This window comes from Acomys minous (assembly GCF_964271855.1).
Source record: "Acomys minous genome assembly, chromosome: 19".
Taxonomy (NCBI): domain Eukaryota; kingdom Metazoa; phylum Chordata; class Mammalia; order Rodentia; family Muridae; genus Acomys; species Acomys minous.
The window spans coordinates 12535985-12554116 of record NC_140499.1 but is presented as its reverse complement, the minus strand read 5'-3'; the positions used below and the strand labels follow the sequence as shown (position 1 = coordinate 12554116).

The window sequence follows — 18132 nt, the reverse complement described above, 5'->3', positions numbered from 1 at the left end:
AGTTCACAATCTTGGGGTTCACAATGGGATCAAATATCCTGCAACAAAGATGAGAGACAGAGGCAGGAGGGGCCAAAGATGCTCTCAGGCCAGATAGCCTGGCAAGCAGCAGTGAACATCAAAAGGGAGACCCTACCTCAGTCAAGGTGGAAAGTGAAAACAGACACCAAAGGTCATCCTACACACACACACACACACACACACACACACACACACACAGGGAGGGGGATAAAGGTGTGCTGTTAAAACACACTGCAGGAACGGAGAGATGGCTCAGCAGGAAGATGTAACAAATTATTAATAAAGTTCACATCTACACAAGAGCAAAGCTGACATATCACAACACACTGAAATGCAACTCAGTAAGAGTTTTTCAAAGATGATCTGGAAAGCCAGGTGTGGTGGCTCATCCCTGTAATCCCAGCACTTGGGGAGGCAGATACAGGCAGATCTCTGTGAGTTCAAGACCAGCCTGATCTACAAAGTGAGTCCAGGACAGCAAGGGCTACACAGAGAAACTGTCTCAAAAAAAAAATCTATCTTTCAAATCTCCTTTGGACTGGTGAGATGACTCAGAGTTTAAGCACACTGACTGCTCTTCCAAAGGTCCTGAATTCAATTTTCTAGTAACCACATGGTGGCTCATAACCATCTATAGTGAGATCTGGTGCCCTCTTCTGGTGTGCAGGTGCACATTCAGTCAAAACAGAATAAGAAAATAAGTCTTTAAAAAAAGAAAGAAAGAAAGAAATGTAGCTTTAAAAAAAAAAGATAATTTGGGCTTTGCAGGGAAATGGGAGTTTGTTGTTTTTAGAGACAGGGTCTCACTATGTAGCCCAACTTGTCTCTACACTAATCATGTCACTGGCTGGCTTTGAGCTACACATTCCTCCCCCAGCCTCTGGGATTACACGTGTGCATCACCACACTAAGCATCTTGGTAGTAAATGTATAAAAAATAAAAAATAAAAAAACTTCTCACAACCTCCTAAAATAAAGGGTACTAAAATGATCCAAGGCCCATGAGAGGGCTCAGCAATTAAAGGTCCTCTCTGTCCGCTGCACGCTGCATGGACAAGCACCCTCCTTCCCTTTCCAAGGTTGGCATTTGCATATTATGGGACAAACAGCAGTAACTGTGGTCCTTCCAGCTGTCCTCACACACATACAGTCACACACGACAGAACGCTCAGCGCTCTATAATGAATTTACCTGACGTCATCTCCCACACTGAGCCAAACACAGCAGAAGCAGTATCAAACGCCCTTGTAATGCCTTTCAGTATGTGTATGGTGTACACAGCCATCACCCTCACTTTGTATTAGCCTACAAGTTATTCAAAAGTACCAACAAGGGCAACGTGACCTCTTTTCCATTGTCTGCCATTTAACACAATGACAAAGATTCCCACACAAAGGTCAAGGTTACATGTCTCAAAGACACGTGTGAACGAGTCAACAGACATTTCAAATAAAAATACTCCATACTGTCAATCAACAGGAATTGGGAGAACTCTGTCCACGAGGGCGTTTTCTTGGAGACCAGCCTCTCTGGCAGGCAGAAAAGTAGAATGCGCCTGTCTGTGTGAGTGACAACTCAGGAAGCTGGGGACACCTCCAGCATCTCCCATAGCAAACAAGTAGTCACCACCATAATAAACATGACACAGGGAGCCAGAGTCAGCCTAGGGCCACAGCCAAGATGGCGGCTGGCCCATACCCCATTACACTAGGAAGACAAAGGACAGGGGTACAGCATCTTCTAACAATGGCTTCAAAATAAAAGTAAAGGGAAAAGATTAACTAAATCAGCTTCTTGGAATCATGAGATGAAGTAACACTCACTCATGACCCATCCTTGAAATGTCAGCCATCAAAGCAGATTTGAGAATGCGGGGCGTGGTGGCGCAGGCCTTAAATCCCAGCACTGGGGAGGCAGAGGCAGGCGGATCTCTGTGTGCTTGAGGCCAGCCTGGTCTACAAAGGGAGTCCAGGGCAGCCAGGACGACAGAGAACCTGTCTCAAAAACAAACAAACAAACAAACAAACTTAAGAACAAAAACTGAGGGAATACACATACACAGGCACACGCCTGTAATTCCAGCCCTCAGGAGGCTAAGACACAATGATTGACAGTTCAAGGGTGGCCTGGAATACATAGGAAGATCTTACCTCCATAAAAAAGTAGATAACCAAACTGCACGTATATATATTATAACATACCCAACATACATCCTCTGGTGTGTGACACTGTCTTCATGTGAGAGAAGGACAGTGTGGGATTATTTTCTTCACATCCTTTTGCCTGTGAAAGGACTTGGACCCACATGAGTACACATGTGCAGGTGCATGGGTGGGGGGGGGGGGTGCCTGTGCATGTTTGTACATGTGCATGTTAAGGCCAGAGATCAACCTTGGATGTAGCTCTTTAGGCACTGCCTTCCTTGTTTTGTTGGGAAAGGGCCTCTTGTGAGCCTGAACTCAGCAAGTAGGCCTCAAAGGCTGTGCCTATCAAGCCCAGGAATCCACCTGCCTTTGCTCACCAGGGCTGGGTTACAAGCGCATGCCACCACTTTTGGATTTTGCTAATATGAGTTCTGAGGTCCAAACTCAGGTCTTTGATTGGTCTATCTCTTCAGCCCTCTTGGAATTCTTTACCTGTTACTCAGGAACATAGATTTGTTCCTTAATTTAAAATGAATAGAAGTTGTGATTGGGCAAATGGCTCAACAGTTGAGACCATTTGCTGTTCTTTCAGAGGACCTGGATGTGGTTCCCAGAACGCACACAGGATGGTTCACAGCCTCCTAAAACTCCAATTTGGGGGGGGGGGGGGCGCCAAACGCCCTCTTCTGGCGTCTATGGGCACCTGCATCCACATACACGCACACATAATGATGCGAGACCAAGCGAGCACAGATGGATAAACAGCCCAACTAGAGGTGCGGCAAGCCAAACTCTAATCTGCAAAGCCCTTTAAAGTACAAAAGAGACAACAGAATGTAACTCAGTGTTGGCACAGCACCTCGCGTAATCCCAGGCAGAGGCAAGATCAACAGTTCAAGATCATCCCCAGCTACTTAAGGATCCTGTCTCAAAAACAAAGGAATAAAAGAAAACAGAGCTGAAGAAAGCCAGAGTGCTAAAGGAATATGAGACCGGAGGGGACAGTAGAAGAGGAGGAGGGGCCTTCATTCGCCAGCCCTGGAGGCCCCACTAACAAGAGAAATGCTGTCTTTCCCCTTCGTTAGAAATAAAAGCCACTGGGGAGTCAGATACTTTTTTCTCACATATAAAACTGTGTCTCCACTCTGGGTGTTCTGAACAATAAGGACACTGTCACCACCAGCAGCTGGGGAGCAGGTGATGGCACAGGGCACAAAGGGGAGTTCCTAGGATGGTCACAGGACAACGGCTGATGACAGCCATGGCTGGGTGAAGACATGGAGCTCAGCACTGTCACCAATGCTAAAGTAAACCTAAAACCCAAATGTGTAACTCACAGGTTTTAAAAAAGGGAACCAGGAAGCCACGTCATTAATAATAAAACCTTTCCTAGTCATCTCTTAGCTTAACTTTATTTGTTTACATTTTAATAGTATTTTATTAGTTCTTTGAGACTTTCATACAATGTATTTTGATCATGTTCACCTCGGCCCTCACCTCTCTACCCACCACATTTAGGATTTTCTTCTCCGTTCGCCACCCCACCCAGTTAATTTTGCCCGACTAGCCTTGGGAGGTGCCTGCCCTACAGTGTCATCACCCTACCAGGGATCATGTGATTAAAGAGAGATGCCCCTTCCTGTCCTGGCAGCTACAAAATGCCAAGAGCTCGATGGCAGCGATGGGATTCCGCCCACCTCCTCCTCTGCACACTGCACTGTGTGTAGCTTCAGTTCTCACAGGTTTCAGGCACTGTGTCACAACTGCGGTGAGATCATATGTGCAGCTGCCCTGCTGTGTCCAGAAAACACCATTTTCATTGAAGTTATCCGCCACCTCTGTTTCCATAGCCACATAGTCCCTGAGTGCTGATGAAGGGCTGGGAGACGTATGCCTCCTGTCGAGCTCAGCGCTCTACAGTCTTTTCTTCTCTGCATGTTGACCAGTTGAGGGTCTCTGTGTTCACTGGCATCTACTGCAAGCAGTTCCTCCAATGAGGGCTGAGAAACGCAGTTTTTATAGTAGTAAATCCTTAGAACTCATTTGTAGTTAATACTGGGTGCACTTAGCATAATAATAGTATTAGGGCCTCACCCAAAGGGCCTATGACCTATCTAGCCACAAATTCTTGGTTGTGTTTACACTGTCAGGCATAGATTTCGTCTCGTGATGCAGGCCTAAGAACCAATCAGGAAGTAGCTGGCTCCTCCCATAACATCTGTCCCACCATCGCATCAGTGGGCATATCTTGTCAAGCCAATCATTACTGTAACTTGGGGGGCTCAAAACTGGATAAAAATCGATGATCACTTTTCTCTTCCGGTTGTATACATAGCACCTAGTTTTAGCACTATGAGCGTTGGCCAGGAGGGAAGCTTCTAGGTGAGTACCAACTTGACTTTCCCATTTTCTGTTACTCAAGTATGCACTCTCAAGTATGCACTTTTTTAAGCAATAGGGTCCCAAAGTTCAAAAAGAGATAAAGCACTCCTGGTACTGAGGCTTTTATTTGTTAGCTTGTGGTATCTACTTGAGGTATAGTCTCCCCCGACCCCCATTATAGGGTAACTCCATTAAAACACACACACACACACACACACACACACACACACACACACACACACACACACACGAGAAAGAGACAGACAGACAGACAGACAGACAGACAGACAGACAGACAGAAACAGAGAGTGAGACAGAGAGACACAGACCAAAGATCGTGGCCCCAAAGGCTCATATATCCGAATGCTTAGGAAGCACCATGATTTGAAAAGATTAAGAAGCGTGGCTTTTCAGCGGATGAGGAGGAGCTCAGGCCTGTTTCGACTTGATGTGCTGAGGTGGGTTAGTGGGGAGGGACTCCCCTTTTCTGAGGACAAGGGGAGGAAGACTGGGAGACAGGGACAGGATGGAGAGGAGGGAGGGGCTACGAGTGGGATGTAAAGTGAACATACAAATTAAAAATAAATGTGTAAGAGAGGCGTGGCCTTGTTTGGGGTAGGTGTGTCAGTGGGGGTGGGCTTTGCCATTTCAAAAGCTCATGCCAGGCCCAGTGTCCCTGTCTCCCTGATGCCTGTGGACCCAACCTCTCCAGCACCATGTCTGTCTTACATGCTGCCATGCTTCCGCCATGATGATAATGCATTAACCTCTGACACTGTGAGTCAGCCCCAGTTAAAGACTTTCCTTTGTAAGAGCTGCCTTGGCCATGGTGCCTCTTCACAGCAGCAGAACACTGACTGAGACAGGTTTATGCAGAACCCGTGTTTGACAGGCAGCAGATAACACAGGTCCTAGGCTGGGGACCCCAACCGCCCATAAGTGTGCAGGAATGAAGCCCCGGCTGAGGTCACGTGGCTACTAAGAGTAGGGGCTAGACTGAACCGAGGCTAGCCTGCCCCCCAAGGCTGCCTAGTTTATCTAAGAAGCAGATGTCATTTTGCCGGCAGGAGCCGGGTGGGCGGCTGTCGGCAAGCACAGCGGTCGCTGCCAGGGCTTGCCAAAAAAAAAAAAAAAAAAAAAGAGCAGCTTTTCCTTCTCAGCTGTTATATTCGAGGCAGAAGGGGCAGGGCAGGGACAGCCGCGCGACTGGAGTGAGGGGCCCGTGCCAGGCACTCTGCCACACTTTTCTGTACAGAGAGGTGTGCCCTCCTGCAAAGTGGCCACTCCTGGCTGAACTCGCCCTATCCAGGCAGTTTCCAAGACCCCGAGGACTGAACTGGAATTCAATGCTGAATTACCGAGGGGTTGGCTGGCGATCCCCTCGGGTCTTTCTGCCATCATCAGCTATGCCCAGAAATCCAAGGGGGCTGTGGAGAGAGTATCCTCGGAATCCACACTCACTGAGCCTCAGGCTGGAGACCTGCTATCCAATACAGTGAACCCTAAGTGGCCGTGCACAGGGCCCATTCAACAGTATTTCAGCCTGTTTCTTATACTCCCAGCCCCACATTCTCCATCTTCGGCTCTCTTTCCTCCTGGCCAATCTATTGCCCCTAGCAGACCAAGCTATGTCCAGGTCACGCCCCTCCTCCATAGCCACGCCCAAAGAATTGGCCAGTGCAGGGATGACAGCATTTGACTTCACGAGGAGAGAGTTTGCATAACTGCAGCCACTTACAAGGGAATTTCTGCTCCCTAGCTAATCGCATGCAGTGACCCACTGCAAATCTACGCCAGGGTGTGTTTAAGGCACGCGCATTCTACCCAGAACAGCACAGCACGTTCACGTGTGTAACTCTTGGAGAAAATACTACCTAAGGCTCCTAGGGTCTCTGAGCTCGAGCCAGTCAGCAGAAAGGTGACAAGGACACAGCAGGCACTGCTTCCTCCAAAAGTGGGTGACAACATTCCAGGAGCACAAATCCAGAGCACTCAAACAGGTGCTACCACATTCCCAGACCCCTGGCCTCTGAGATCCCTGCTGGTTCCTAACCTCCAGGGCTGCACAGAGTCACAGCCAGAGCAGCACTTGTATTTCCTGTCTCACATCCCTCACGGCTGCCCTTGGTACCCTCCATCCCCGGGAGGAGGAGTCCTCTGTGGACTCGGCAGGGTTATTACTGCTTCCTCAAGCAGCGTCCCCATGGCTGTTGTCCTGAGGGAGGGCTATCTTCCAGCACGAACACAACCTTCTATTTGGACCCTTTAGCTCCAGGGTCCCAACCCCCTGCAATCCGCACCTCATCTGCGTTCCACTTCAAGAAGAGCGCCCACTTGTCCTCCAGCATGTCTGTTCCCTCTGTCCTAAGTGGCCAGCCTGTATGACCTAATCTTGTTTTGAGACAGGGTTGTTGTCTCAGTTTATTAACAATTAAACTTTATTATACAACCCAACTAGCATATACAAGAAGGAAAAAAAGGTTAAAGGGACAGAAGATTAAAACCTCCTGAAATCCGTTCGGCAGGACGGGTCCTTAGGTGTCTCAGTCCCACGAGCTGGTCCGGTCCTCTCCTCTCCCTCTGCGCCTTCTCCTTCTCCCCTTCTACCTCTTGTTTTTCTCTCTCCCCCACCTTCCCAGTCATATGCAAAGGGCGGTCCCTTCTCCCTTCGAGGGTCAATTAGGAAAACAATAGCCACGGTGGGGTTCCTAGGTAGGCTTCCTGAATTCCAAGCCCAGGAAGGCTCCAAACAGTCTCTCACAAGGTATTCATGGTGTGCCCCAAGGGTAAAGCCCGCCAAGACTGCTTCCACCTGCGACAAAGCTTAATCTATCCCACACAGGGTCTTACGTAGTAGCCCAGGCTATCCTTGAACTTGCCTACAGAGCCAAGGCTGGTCTCAAACTTTCGGTCCTCCTGCCTCCACATCCTACGTGCTATGATTACAGAAACTTGTCACTACTGCCAGCTCTCCACCAGGTCAAACCTTATCCAAACCATCATCCTTTACAGCACACGGAGTAATGAGCAGACTGCTGCCCAGTCTCCTCAATGGCTGGCTCCTCCAGAAGACAATTTACTGTCTCAAACACATGAAAGACCTCTCCACCCTCACACCCTCCTCCAACAAGCTACCCAGGGTGGATCCTTCTAAGAGCCCAAACCAGATGCACTGCTTGTTCTCAGACTTGAAACCTGCACGTGCACTGTGGTGGTGTGAATAAGTCTGGCCCCCATTGATTCATGCGTCTGAACTCATAGCCCATAGGAAATAGCACTTTTAGGAGGCGTGGCCTTGTTGGAGTAGGCGTGGCCTCGTTGGAGGAAGTGTGTCATTGTGGGGACCAGCTTTGAGGTCTCCTATGCTCAAGCTCCGCCCAGTGTAGAATCCAGCCTCCTCCTTGCTGCCTGTAGATCAAGATGTAGCACTCTGGGTCCCTCCAGCACTATGTGTGCCTGCACTCGGCCATGCTCACCGCCATGATGATAATGGACGAAACCTATGAACCGTAAGCCGGCCCCAACGAGATGTTGTCCCACTAAGAGTAGCCCTGGTCATGCTGTCTCTTCACGGCAATGAAACCCTGCCTAAGACACACGTTTAAGTGCTGCATTTAAATGTCCTGTAAGTGCTTTGCAGGGGATGGGGTCCAACCGCATAACACATCCGAGCTTACGTCACATGTGTTATACACCAGACTCTGAATGAGCCCTAGAAGCAGTCACCTAATCTCTCTGACTGTGTTTTGTCACCTGTGACACAGGGCACAGCCACAGGACCTATGTCCCTTCTGCCAGTTATATACCCATGTACACAGAAGTTGTGCAGCAAAGTCCCCACTGCTTGGTGGGCCCATAATGGACACATTAAAGTGGGATGTACAGAGGTCCATCACTTCCTGCTGCCCATGGGCCTCTGTGTCCTCCATTTACCCACACCTCTGCCACTCTGTCACCAACCCCAATGCAGGCTGAATGGAGGGATCTAAATAAGAAGATTGACTGACTCAGTGACACTAAACAAAATGCGGATGGAAGAATAAGGGTTTCAAGTAGTCCAGACTGGCCTTGAACTCACTACGATGACCTTGACCTCCTGAACCTCTCGCCTCCATTTCTCTAGTGCTGGGCTGGCAAGCTTGCACTATTGCCCCGGTTTTGTGCACTTTCTCGAACTAAACCAGGGCTGTGTACATGCTGGGCAAGTACTCTACTCACTGAACAAAAAGATTTTGTTTCTTATCGCTGGAAGCATGCATTAGCCTGCATCCTGGGCATCATCTCAGGCCAGTACTGCGCATGCACAGATCCATCATATTCACGTCACTACTGAACTGCCCTGACGTTCTAGCTCTTCTTCAGAGAGCCTCTGTGCACACAGACAAGGCAGTCTGGGACCAATCACACAGCACTGAATATGAATGACAGCACAGTCCTGGTGGCATGCACAGAGACTGGGCCTCTAGGCTTCTCCCCAGGGAATGTTATGGGGGTCAAGTCTACAAAGCTCCTGGGGCATCTAGAATCACATTACTCAAAGCACACAAGACACCATTTCCTGATATCTCAGGGGTCAAACTTAAGACTTCAACAATAAAAGTATGACACTGGTAATTCTTAGTAAGGGTTTTTCATTCCAAAATATATGTCCAGGGCCTTAAAAATAAGCAAACAGAAAAGATCCAGGTTCAGTAACACAGACTTAGAAATGGTGTGTTTTTCGGCTTTCTGTTCTTTTCCCTTTAATTCTCTATTCTGGCCTGGCCTTGCTTATTCCATGGTTTGAACAATCTGTGCCCTTCATGGACAGCAACCAAAAAACGAAAACAGAAACAGAAAAACAAAATAAACAAACAAACAAACAAAAAACTCTTTAAAAAAAGGTGCTGAAAAACAAAATAAAAGCAAGAGAGAAAAAAACAATGTAAGGAACTCCTAAGACAAGAAAGGCATCTGGGAGCTGAGCTAAGCACCAGACAGGTGGGTGAGCAATGTAAAAGCTGAGATAGAGTCAACTGGGCAGGAAATGACATCAAACAGGTATCTAGAAAGTTTTCAGAGAACAGTATGTGAGACTGGTAGAAGAGCAAGGTTCTGAGTCAAGAAGCTTCTGGAAAGGCCCAGCAAGAATTGATGAGGGCTTGAGCCTTGGCATATAAGTGAGAGAGGAGGCTCCTCCAGATATGGTGACTGACAGGAGAGGTGTCAAAAGAGGCAGATGCTATTTCTCGCAGCATAATTCACAGAAGGCAAAAGGAGAGGTGATCCAATACCCAGAAGAAGCGAACGCCTGTCTACATAATGAAATACTATGCAGCTTTTAAGAGGAAAAAAGTCCTGATATACCCTGTGCCATGGATAGAGACATCTATGCAAAATAAACCACATGCACGTGCGCATGCGTGCACACTGCTATTCCGAGAGTTATATGAGGTAACTAGAACACTCAAAATTGTAGTGGAAGAAGCAGCATGGTCAAATGTGAAAGCAGAAGGGGACTAATTGGGGAGAAAGAGGAGGTCATCAGAGCTGAAGGGGGACAAGAAAGCAATGAATTGATGTGATCGAAAATCATTATATATACATATATATGCATGAAAATGTCATAACGAAACCCATTGTTATGTAGAATTAATATAGGCTAATAAAAGGCATTTGTTAAAATGTATGTGTCTGTGTGTGAGCTTGTGTTTGTATGTGCCAGTATGTATGCATGTATGTATGTTCACCTGTGCTCATGTGTGAGTATGCATCCATGTGTATATGTGTGGGTGTTCACCTGGGGGGGCATGAGGGAGACCAAAGGGCAACGTTATATGTCTTTCTCCATCATTCCTCGCCTTATCCTTTGAGACAAGGCTTCTCACTGAACCTGGAGCTGGACAGTCCAGCTAGACTGGCCGGCCAGCCAGCCCAGGAATCCTCCCGCCTCCCCAGCACTGGAACTGCAGACACATGCCACGGTGCCCAGCTTCTTACATGAGGTCTGAAGATCCAAACTCAGGGCTTCACGCTCGCGTGGCAAGTACTGCACTGACCGAGCCATCTCCCCAGCCCCTAGGAAATTGTTTCAAAAACACAAAAAACTGGTCTCCCATGCTATTCCTGTTTCAAAAGATTTGGGCTGGGAGCAAAAACTCCCCCAAACTCCCATTTTCTAACAGTTCTAGGCAACACCTGACTGACACTATAGGAGTGACACTTGGCCCCTACCTTGAAGTTTTCCCACAAGCAGGTGTGCTTGCAAACCTTCCCTGGTTGGCTAAGTCGGTCATGACTACCAGGCCCTTCTCCACCCGACTCCTGAGAAGACAGACCCAGCCATCAGAGACCCTCGGGTCTCCTCCACAACAGCCCTGCTACTAGAAAGAGGTAAAGAGGTTCCGGGACAGTTCTTCCTTCCCTCACGCCCTGGGCAGCACCATGAGCTGCCGAATGGCTCCTCTCAGCTGCTGCTGCTGCTGCTGCTGCTGCTGCTGCTGCTGCTGCTGCTCCTGAAAGCCAGGGGTGCTGAAGGAGACTTCCAGAACAAATGCTGAGCTGGAAAGTGAGGGGTGTGTCCTGGATCAACACTTGGCCTAGCAGGGACGGGGATGGGGGGGGGGGGCAGAAGACAAATATCCTCCCCCTCTTCTGCACCTCAAGTGGAAGGCTGGAGGTGCATCCCACACAGCTTCCCCTCCCGGGGCCTGTTGCCAGCTGCAGGCTGGTAAGCCAGGGCTCCGTGTCACTACCCTTTTCCTTTCCCTGAGACAGCTTGCCAACACAGGCTGCCTGCTCCGAAGCCTGCTCTTTTCAGTGATCCAAGATAAGGCCAGCATGACCATTAACATTCACTGCCAACTTGACAGGACCCAGCATCACCTAGGAGACAAAGCTCACCATGGCTGGGAGGGGACTTTCTCATTTGGGTTCACTGTGGTGGGGAGACATGGGTGGCTATCCCATGCGCTGGGGTTCTAGACTGAATGAAAATGAGAAAAGCAACTAAACACCAGCGTCCACTGCCTTGTTTCCTGCCTGTGGACGCAAGCTTCTTCGAACCCCTGCCACCATGACTTCCCTGCCACCTCAAAAGGACTGCGCCCTCGACAGCAAAAGCCAAAACTGGATTTTTGTGAGGGATTTTGTTATAACAACACAAACGATGGTGAAGACAACAAGGAACAGACAAGGAGCTCGCTCTGCAATCAGCGGAGAGTGGTATATCCTGAACAGAACCTCCTGCTTTGTCCAAGACCTCACACCTAGTAAATGTTTCAAAAATAAGAATTAAAGGGATAAAAATAAATAGAAAGAAAATCAGTATGGAAGAGGCGAGACCTAAAGTGCAAGGTCCTGTGTACCACACAGACTGTGCAGCGTAGGCACTGCAGGACACGATGGTGTTAGAAACAGATGAGAAAGAGCCTTGGTAAGTGATCACAAGGGGAAGGCAGCATCAGACAAGGGAATGAGTGTTGCACAGTGAAAAACCATACGCTGGCCTGACTAGAGCTGAGAAGGAGGGACACAGCATGAAGGAACAACACAGCACTAGAGAGCGTGAAGGCAGTGAGCAGATGAGGGACCCAACACAATGCCCTCTCTTGGCCTCACAAAACTTTCAACACAGTATCTGACATCCAGTTCCACTAGGAAGGACATTACAAACCTGTGAGATGAACCACGTCAAGCGGAGTTGAACTGAATGAGGCTGAGGCCGGAGGTTAGACCCGGGCAAAACCAAAGAGGTCGGAGATCAAACTTAGCTTCAGCATCTGCTCTGTACTAAGCTCTGTGGGAGGGAAGTGGGGAGTGCTGAGATCAGCTGAGTGTCACACCACCCTTCACACCTCAGCCTTCAAAGCTCTTATGACTGTGCCTACGGCCTGGTCCATCGTCCACGATACAAACGCTTGGACTCACTGTCTTCCTCCAGCCTTACTTGGCAGTAGCTACTTTCCATCACTGTATCTAAAACGCTGAGGGGACAACTGGAGCGGAGGGGTTATAATCTATCTTGCTTGTGGTCGTGTGGCCCCATGCACTTGAGCAGAGACCCCACAGTGGTGGCAGTGTGGTAGAGGTGCTTTATACCTCATGGCAGATAGGAGTAGAGACCCCCACAGTGGTGGCAGTGTGGTAGAGGTGCTTTATACCTCATGGCAGATAAGAGCAGAGACCCCCACAGTGGTGGCAGTGTGGTAGAGGTGCTTTATACCTCATGGCAGATAGGAGCAGAGAGAACTAGGAACAAGCCAAGAGCAAGACTCCCGACGAAGACCCACCCCCAGCAACTCACTTTCTTTGCTACATCTAATGTCCTGAAGTTTCCAGACTCTCCCAAAACGGCCATGCCATAAGCTGGGGAATAATCCCCTAACAGATGAACCCCAAAGGATGTTTCATATTCAAACCATAACATGCATGAAGCCATGTTACCTAAAAGTAGCTTTTTTAGAGCCAAAATCAAGTGATGGCAGCAGAAGCACACCCTTTTCTGTTCAGGCAGCAGGTAGTGCTCCAACCTCAACAAGCAAGACACACACACACAAGCACGTGCACACACACATGCACACACACACACACACACACACACACACACACACACATTAATCAATGAAATCATTTCTTTAAAAACTAAAATAAAATAGTTTTCTAAGCCCAGGCACAGATCTCAGCTATTTAGGAAGCTGAAGTAGAAAAATCTCAAGTTCAAGGTCAGCCTGGGCTTCAGAATAAGTTTAAGTTGCCTCAGCAATCCATTGAGACCCTATTTCAAATTATAAAAAGATACAGGTGATATAAAAAGACATATGGGGATAAAGCTCACTGGCAGAGTGCTTGTTTAGCATGTGTAAGGACCTACAACCAAGATACAGTTCAATGACTGAGTATGAGGTTAGTGTGTATAAAGTCCGGAGTTAAATCCCAGCACCAAAAACAAACAAATACATTAATGAAAATCAAGTCCTTTTTCGGGATTCAAGGCCTTCTTTCTACTTCTTTCTTATTTGGTGCCGTGTTTTGAGGCCATCCCCATCATCACACCCCACGCCCGTCCCGTGCCCCAGATGCTGGTTCTGTTAAGGGTGGGGGTGGCAGAACCTTTGTCGTAGTCTGCCTAGTAGAAACGGGTCACTGGGGGTCATATCTGCTTCTGACGGTGGCCTGAGCCTTCCGCTTCCCTGAGCGGCCACACACTCCTAGCTGTCTCACCATGCCCGCCCCCCCCCCCCCCCCCGCAACATAGACTACACAGGGAGGCAACGTAAATCTCACCTCTCAGCAGCTGCTGTCAGGGGTTTTGTCCTAGCAGCCAGAAAGCTACCACACTTGGCCAGATCAGTCTTATTGTTTCCTAACACATTATAAGCAAACAAGAAGGAAATATCTGTGCTTTGTGTATTTGCCCATATAATTCCACTTGCTTGGAATGACCACCTACTTTGTCTTTCATCATCTCTAGCTAGGAGCCTTTTCTAAACTGTCTGAAAGGAAGATGTCTTCCCTCACCTCCCTCCCACCTCAATGTAACTGCTTTTGACCTTTCTCTCAAAGTCCCTTGGCACTTAGGAATGAAAGTTTTTGCTGTGTTTGGCACCATCCAGCTGGGTTTCTCACATGTGTGAGCTGGCACTAAGTTAAGTTCACAGAAAACACTGGATCCTCAATAAACCGATAAAGTCCCTCAGGAAACGACTTCTCACTATCAGGCACCGTGCTTTAAATTATCAGTGACAAGCCCACGTCATCTTCCCTGAAATACAGATAACGAAACAGGATGATTCATAGCCTGTAAACAGTCTCCCCCAAGGAACACGGCAACACACATGAAATCATCGCTTACATGGACAAGAAGCTTCTAGAGTGACACAGAGAGCCAGCTCCTATCTGTGGAAACCAGTTACAACTGGCTTTTTCTCACACCTGCCTGAAGTATAAGTCTATGAGCAGAGCTTGAAAAGCAACCAGTCCACCGTTGAGAGAGCCATTTTATTCCTCCTGAGGAGTCAGGCCACCTTCCAGCGTCTGCGGTCTGTCCCTGGCTTAAGCTAGCCATGCTCCACTCTCTGGAGTTTTTCCTGTAACCTACCCTAGAGGGTCCACACAACCTAAAAAGCGGCCTTTCCAAGAACGTTGTAGGTAACAGGTTCCAATGGCTTGTGTGAACGGTCACTGTGACTAATGTCGTCAAAATACACTAACTACTGAATGTAATCTTTCGCTCCACTCTACCTGGGTCTCTTTTAATGATACGAAAATAAATAGTTAACAAATCAGTTAGGTTTGGTCCCCGAAGACAACAATGCCATTACTCTAAAATATACCAAACAAAGCAGTGCTCACAACCACCCCAAACCAAAGGAAACTTCTGAGATTTTGCATTTCATTTGGGGTCCTCCCCCCCTAATAACTCCCTATATTCTAAGAATAAAATATGTTGGGGAACATCTCTTAACCTGTCTCTGCGTCCAGCCCATGCACCTCGCGATGCCCCAAGATCTGCTGGGTGACATATGAGATGCAAAGTGCAAGGATAAAAATAGCCCGGTCCTCAAAAAGGCAGATAGCCGCCAGACAGCTGAGTCACTTTGAAGCCCATTTTGACTACTGAAGGGGGCATTTCATGCTGCTTCTGCCTTACAGGCTTTCACAATCTCACAACCTCCACCAGGATGAAAACCTCCCAGGTGGAGGGCTTAGGATGCCGCTTAACTTCCCCTCCCTCCTGCGGGGTCACGATTCGGGAGCGAACTTTTAATAATTCACATAGCACACAGTCAGCCCAGTGACTCACTTAGAAGGGAAAGATTTGAGTAAGGCTTTAGGGAGCCATCATAAGTCAGAGACAGACCTCTTATTTCTGCTGCTTTGGTGGGACCACCGGACGTGGCCATGGCCAGAAAGGACGAGGGTGGGGAATGGAGGGGGAGGCGAGCTCAGAGGCCATCAGCATTGTCCCGCAGTGGAACCCCTCCCGGGGAGGGAGAGAGAAAGAGAGAGAGAGAGGGAGAGAGAGAGAGAGAGAGAGAAAGAGAGAGAGAGAGAGAGAGAGAGAGAGAGAGAGAAAGGGAGGGAGGGAGGGAGGGAGGGAGAGAGAGAGAGAGAGAGAGAGAGAGAGAGAGAGAGAGAGAGAGAGAGAGAGAGAGAGAGAGAGACTGACTCTGCGCGCCGCAGGCTAAGGGGACCGACTCTTCACCCACCACATTCCCGCCCTCTGTCACCCGAGAGAGCTGCTCGGAACCCTGGACTAACTCTTCTTTGCCTTTCTAGGTGCTGGGGCTTTAGGCGGAACGCTGAGGATCTGGGGCCCGGCAGCCCAGCCGTAGGCTAACGGAGTAAAGGCCCCAGAGGACCCAGTCTTCGGCCGCCGCAGCCCGGGGCGTGCTCACTTGGTGCCCGGGGGAGGGGGTGGGAGGAAGGCGCGCCAAACCCTGCGCCAGGGGGAGGAGAAACAGAAAGGGAACGAGGTCCCGGGCCCGCAACTCATCGGGTCCCCTGCCCTGCGCGCTACCCTGTTTCCCAGGCCGCCAGCTGAGCGACTACGCCTAGGATCTTCCTTACCGGGGAGTCGTAGGAAAAGGCGCACTCGTTCTTGTAGACGCGGTCCCCCGACCTGGGCACGCGGATCGTGGGCATGTGCGGCACCAGCAGCTCGCCCAAGTCCCCTGCAGCCATTTTCCTGCCGCCGCCCGGCACGCTGAACAGGGCGCCCCGTCGCTGCATGGCCACCGCGCGCAGCCGGCCTGGGGAAGAGCGCGACGCGGCGGGAGAACCGGACCTAGGCTCAGCGGCCGCGCCGGCTAGGGATCGGCTCAGGATTGGGAGGCTCGGCCCTTGCCCCGGCGGGCGGGAGCTGCTATTTTTAATCCAATGGCGAGTCGCCGGCCCAGCTGCAGCGTCAGGCGGGGCGCGCGCCAGCCGCAGCGGCGGGGAGGGGGATGCCGCGCGGGCAGGGACGCAGAAATCGGAGCCCGGGAGGTCCGGGGGCTCCCCTAGTACGCCTCCCGACCTGCCCTGGGCCGCACTTCGGAGATGTAATCCCCAGCTGCCCAGGAGCAGGTCCGGGGAAGCCCGCACAAAAAGCGGTGCGCTGCGTGACCTCCCCATAGATCGGGAAGGGGGTGGGTGGGACTTGGGTGTCGCCTTGCTCCCAGGTTCTTCCTAGCTCCTCACTTTTTTTTTTTAACGTGCAAAGCTCTTTAAAAGACATTAGGAAACAACAGGACCTGGAGAGGGGAGAGGCATATTTTCTTAAATATTACAAAAGTAGGGGCCTGACGCAACACCACCCCCCAGCCCTGCGCCGTCGCCGCTTAAGATAAGGTAGTCTATCTTTCTCTGGTTTTACAATATCTCCTGGATGGCTCAAGGTCCCTTGGCGAACATCCAGTGGCCTGATTTGAGGATCCATGCGTGTAGTCCTGTCCTGGCTTGTGGGTTCTTCAAAATAAAATAACCGAGGGGGGAGCGCTTAAAAATGTGCGCATAGAGCATGGAGCAAGCCCCGTGGCATACATTCCCATTTCTAACATTTTCTTTAAAAAAAAAAAAAAGAAGAAGAAGAAGAATAAATAAGTAAAAGACCCAGGCAATTGGGAGATAGAGAAAAGAGGATTGGGAGCTCAAGATTAGCCTGGGCTTAGCTGTGTGAGACGCTGTCTTACAAAAAACAAAACAGATAGCCACCCCTCCTCCAACGAGGTTTAATTCCATACTGAGAGCACAGGTCCGATTCTACTGAGGCTACCTAACTACGTGCAGCTTACCACCAGAGCATGCCTCCTCCTGATACCCAGAAGCAACAAGCCCAAAGCATTTTATATGACTCTTCCGATAGGATCGTCCTTAAAGTCGCAGTTACTAAATGTTCTCTTCCTCGTATTGCTTCAGAGCAAAGAATTAGACACATCACTTGACTGCCTTGCTGTCTAGTAGGATCTCTGCCTGGTCACAAACTGATGACATCAAGACTTGATTTTAAAGCGGTCAAAGCTTAAAATCCAACCTCGGATTAAATGTAAATCAAATTGGTGAGACTTTTTTTTTTCTTCTCATCTTGTCTTGCAGTTGACAAAAGACTTATCAAATTAGTCCGGATTTGAGAAACACCCTCATACACTGGGAGTTGGTGGAAACAAAAATTACAAAGCCCTGAAAAGGACATTCACTTTTTTTTGGGGGGGGGGGCTTGGTTGTTTAAAACAGTCTCACTTTGTATCCTGTGCCAATGTTGACTCCTGGTGATCCCCCTGCTTCAATCCAACCCGTTGTCCCCACTTGGTCCCCCTATGCTGGAATTTCAGGCCTGCGCCATCACACCTGGCACTCTGGAAGGCAATTTAATTGTATTGTGCATATACCATTTTCCAAGCCGTATCCCATGTGATATTTATGCCACATTTAAATTCAGTCTGGGTAGGCTGCTTGTTGGAGCACAGTTTATAACCAGAGACTGGGAACAAAGGGGGAAATCCATTGATAGGAAGTAGTTACTGTAGAGCACTACTGAAAACAGTGATGTGACTGTCATCAGTCACATCAGTCACAAAACTCGGTTTAGTGTGTGCAGGCCAGGAATGTGTGTGGGCTGGCCACC

General features: G+C 49.2%; 1 protein-coding gene across 2 annotated transcripts in view; it reads right to left on the bottom strand.

The window, feature by feature from the left end:
* USP13 (ubiquitin specific peptidase 13) overlaps positions 1–16610 on the bottom strand; it is a 109727-nt gene extending 93117 nt beyond the window's left edge. Inside the window, exon 1 of one of the 2 annotated variants that reach the window (XM_084769110.1) lies at positions 16098–16610. In XM_084769110.1, coding sequence (XP_084625236.1) covers positions 16098–16259 — 162 coding nt within the window. In that variant the 5' untranslated portion in view covers positions 16260–16610. The remainder of the gene's footprint in view (positions 1–16097) is intronic. The other variant, XM_084769109.1, reaches the window with a different exon arrangement.
* Between the last annotated feature and the right edge of the window lie 1522 nt (positions 16611–18132).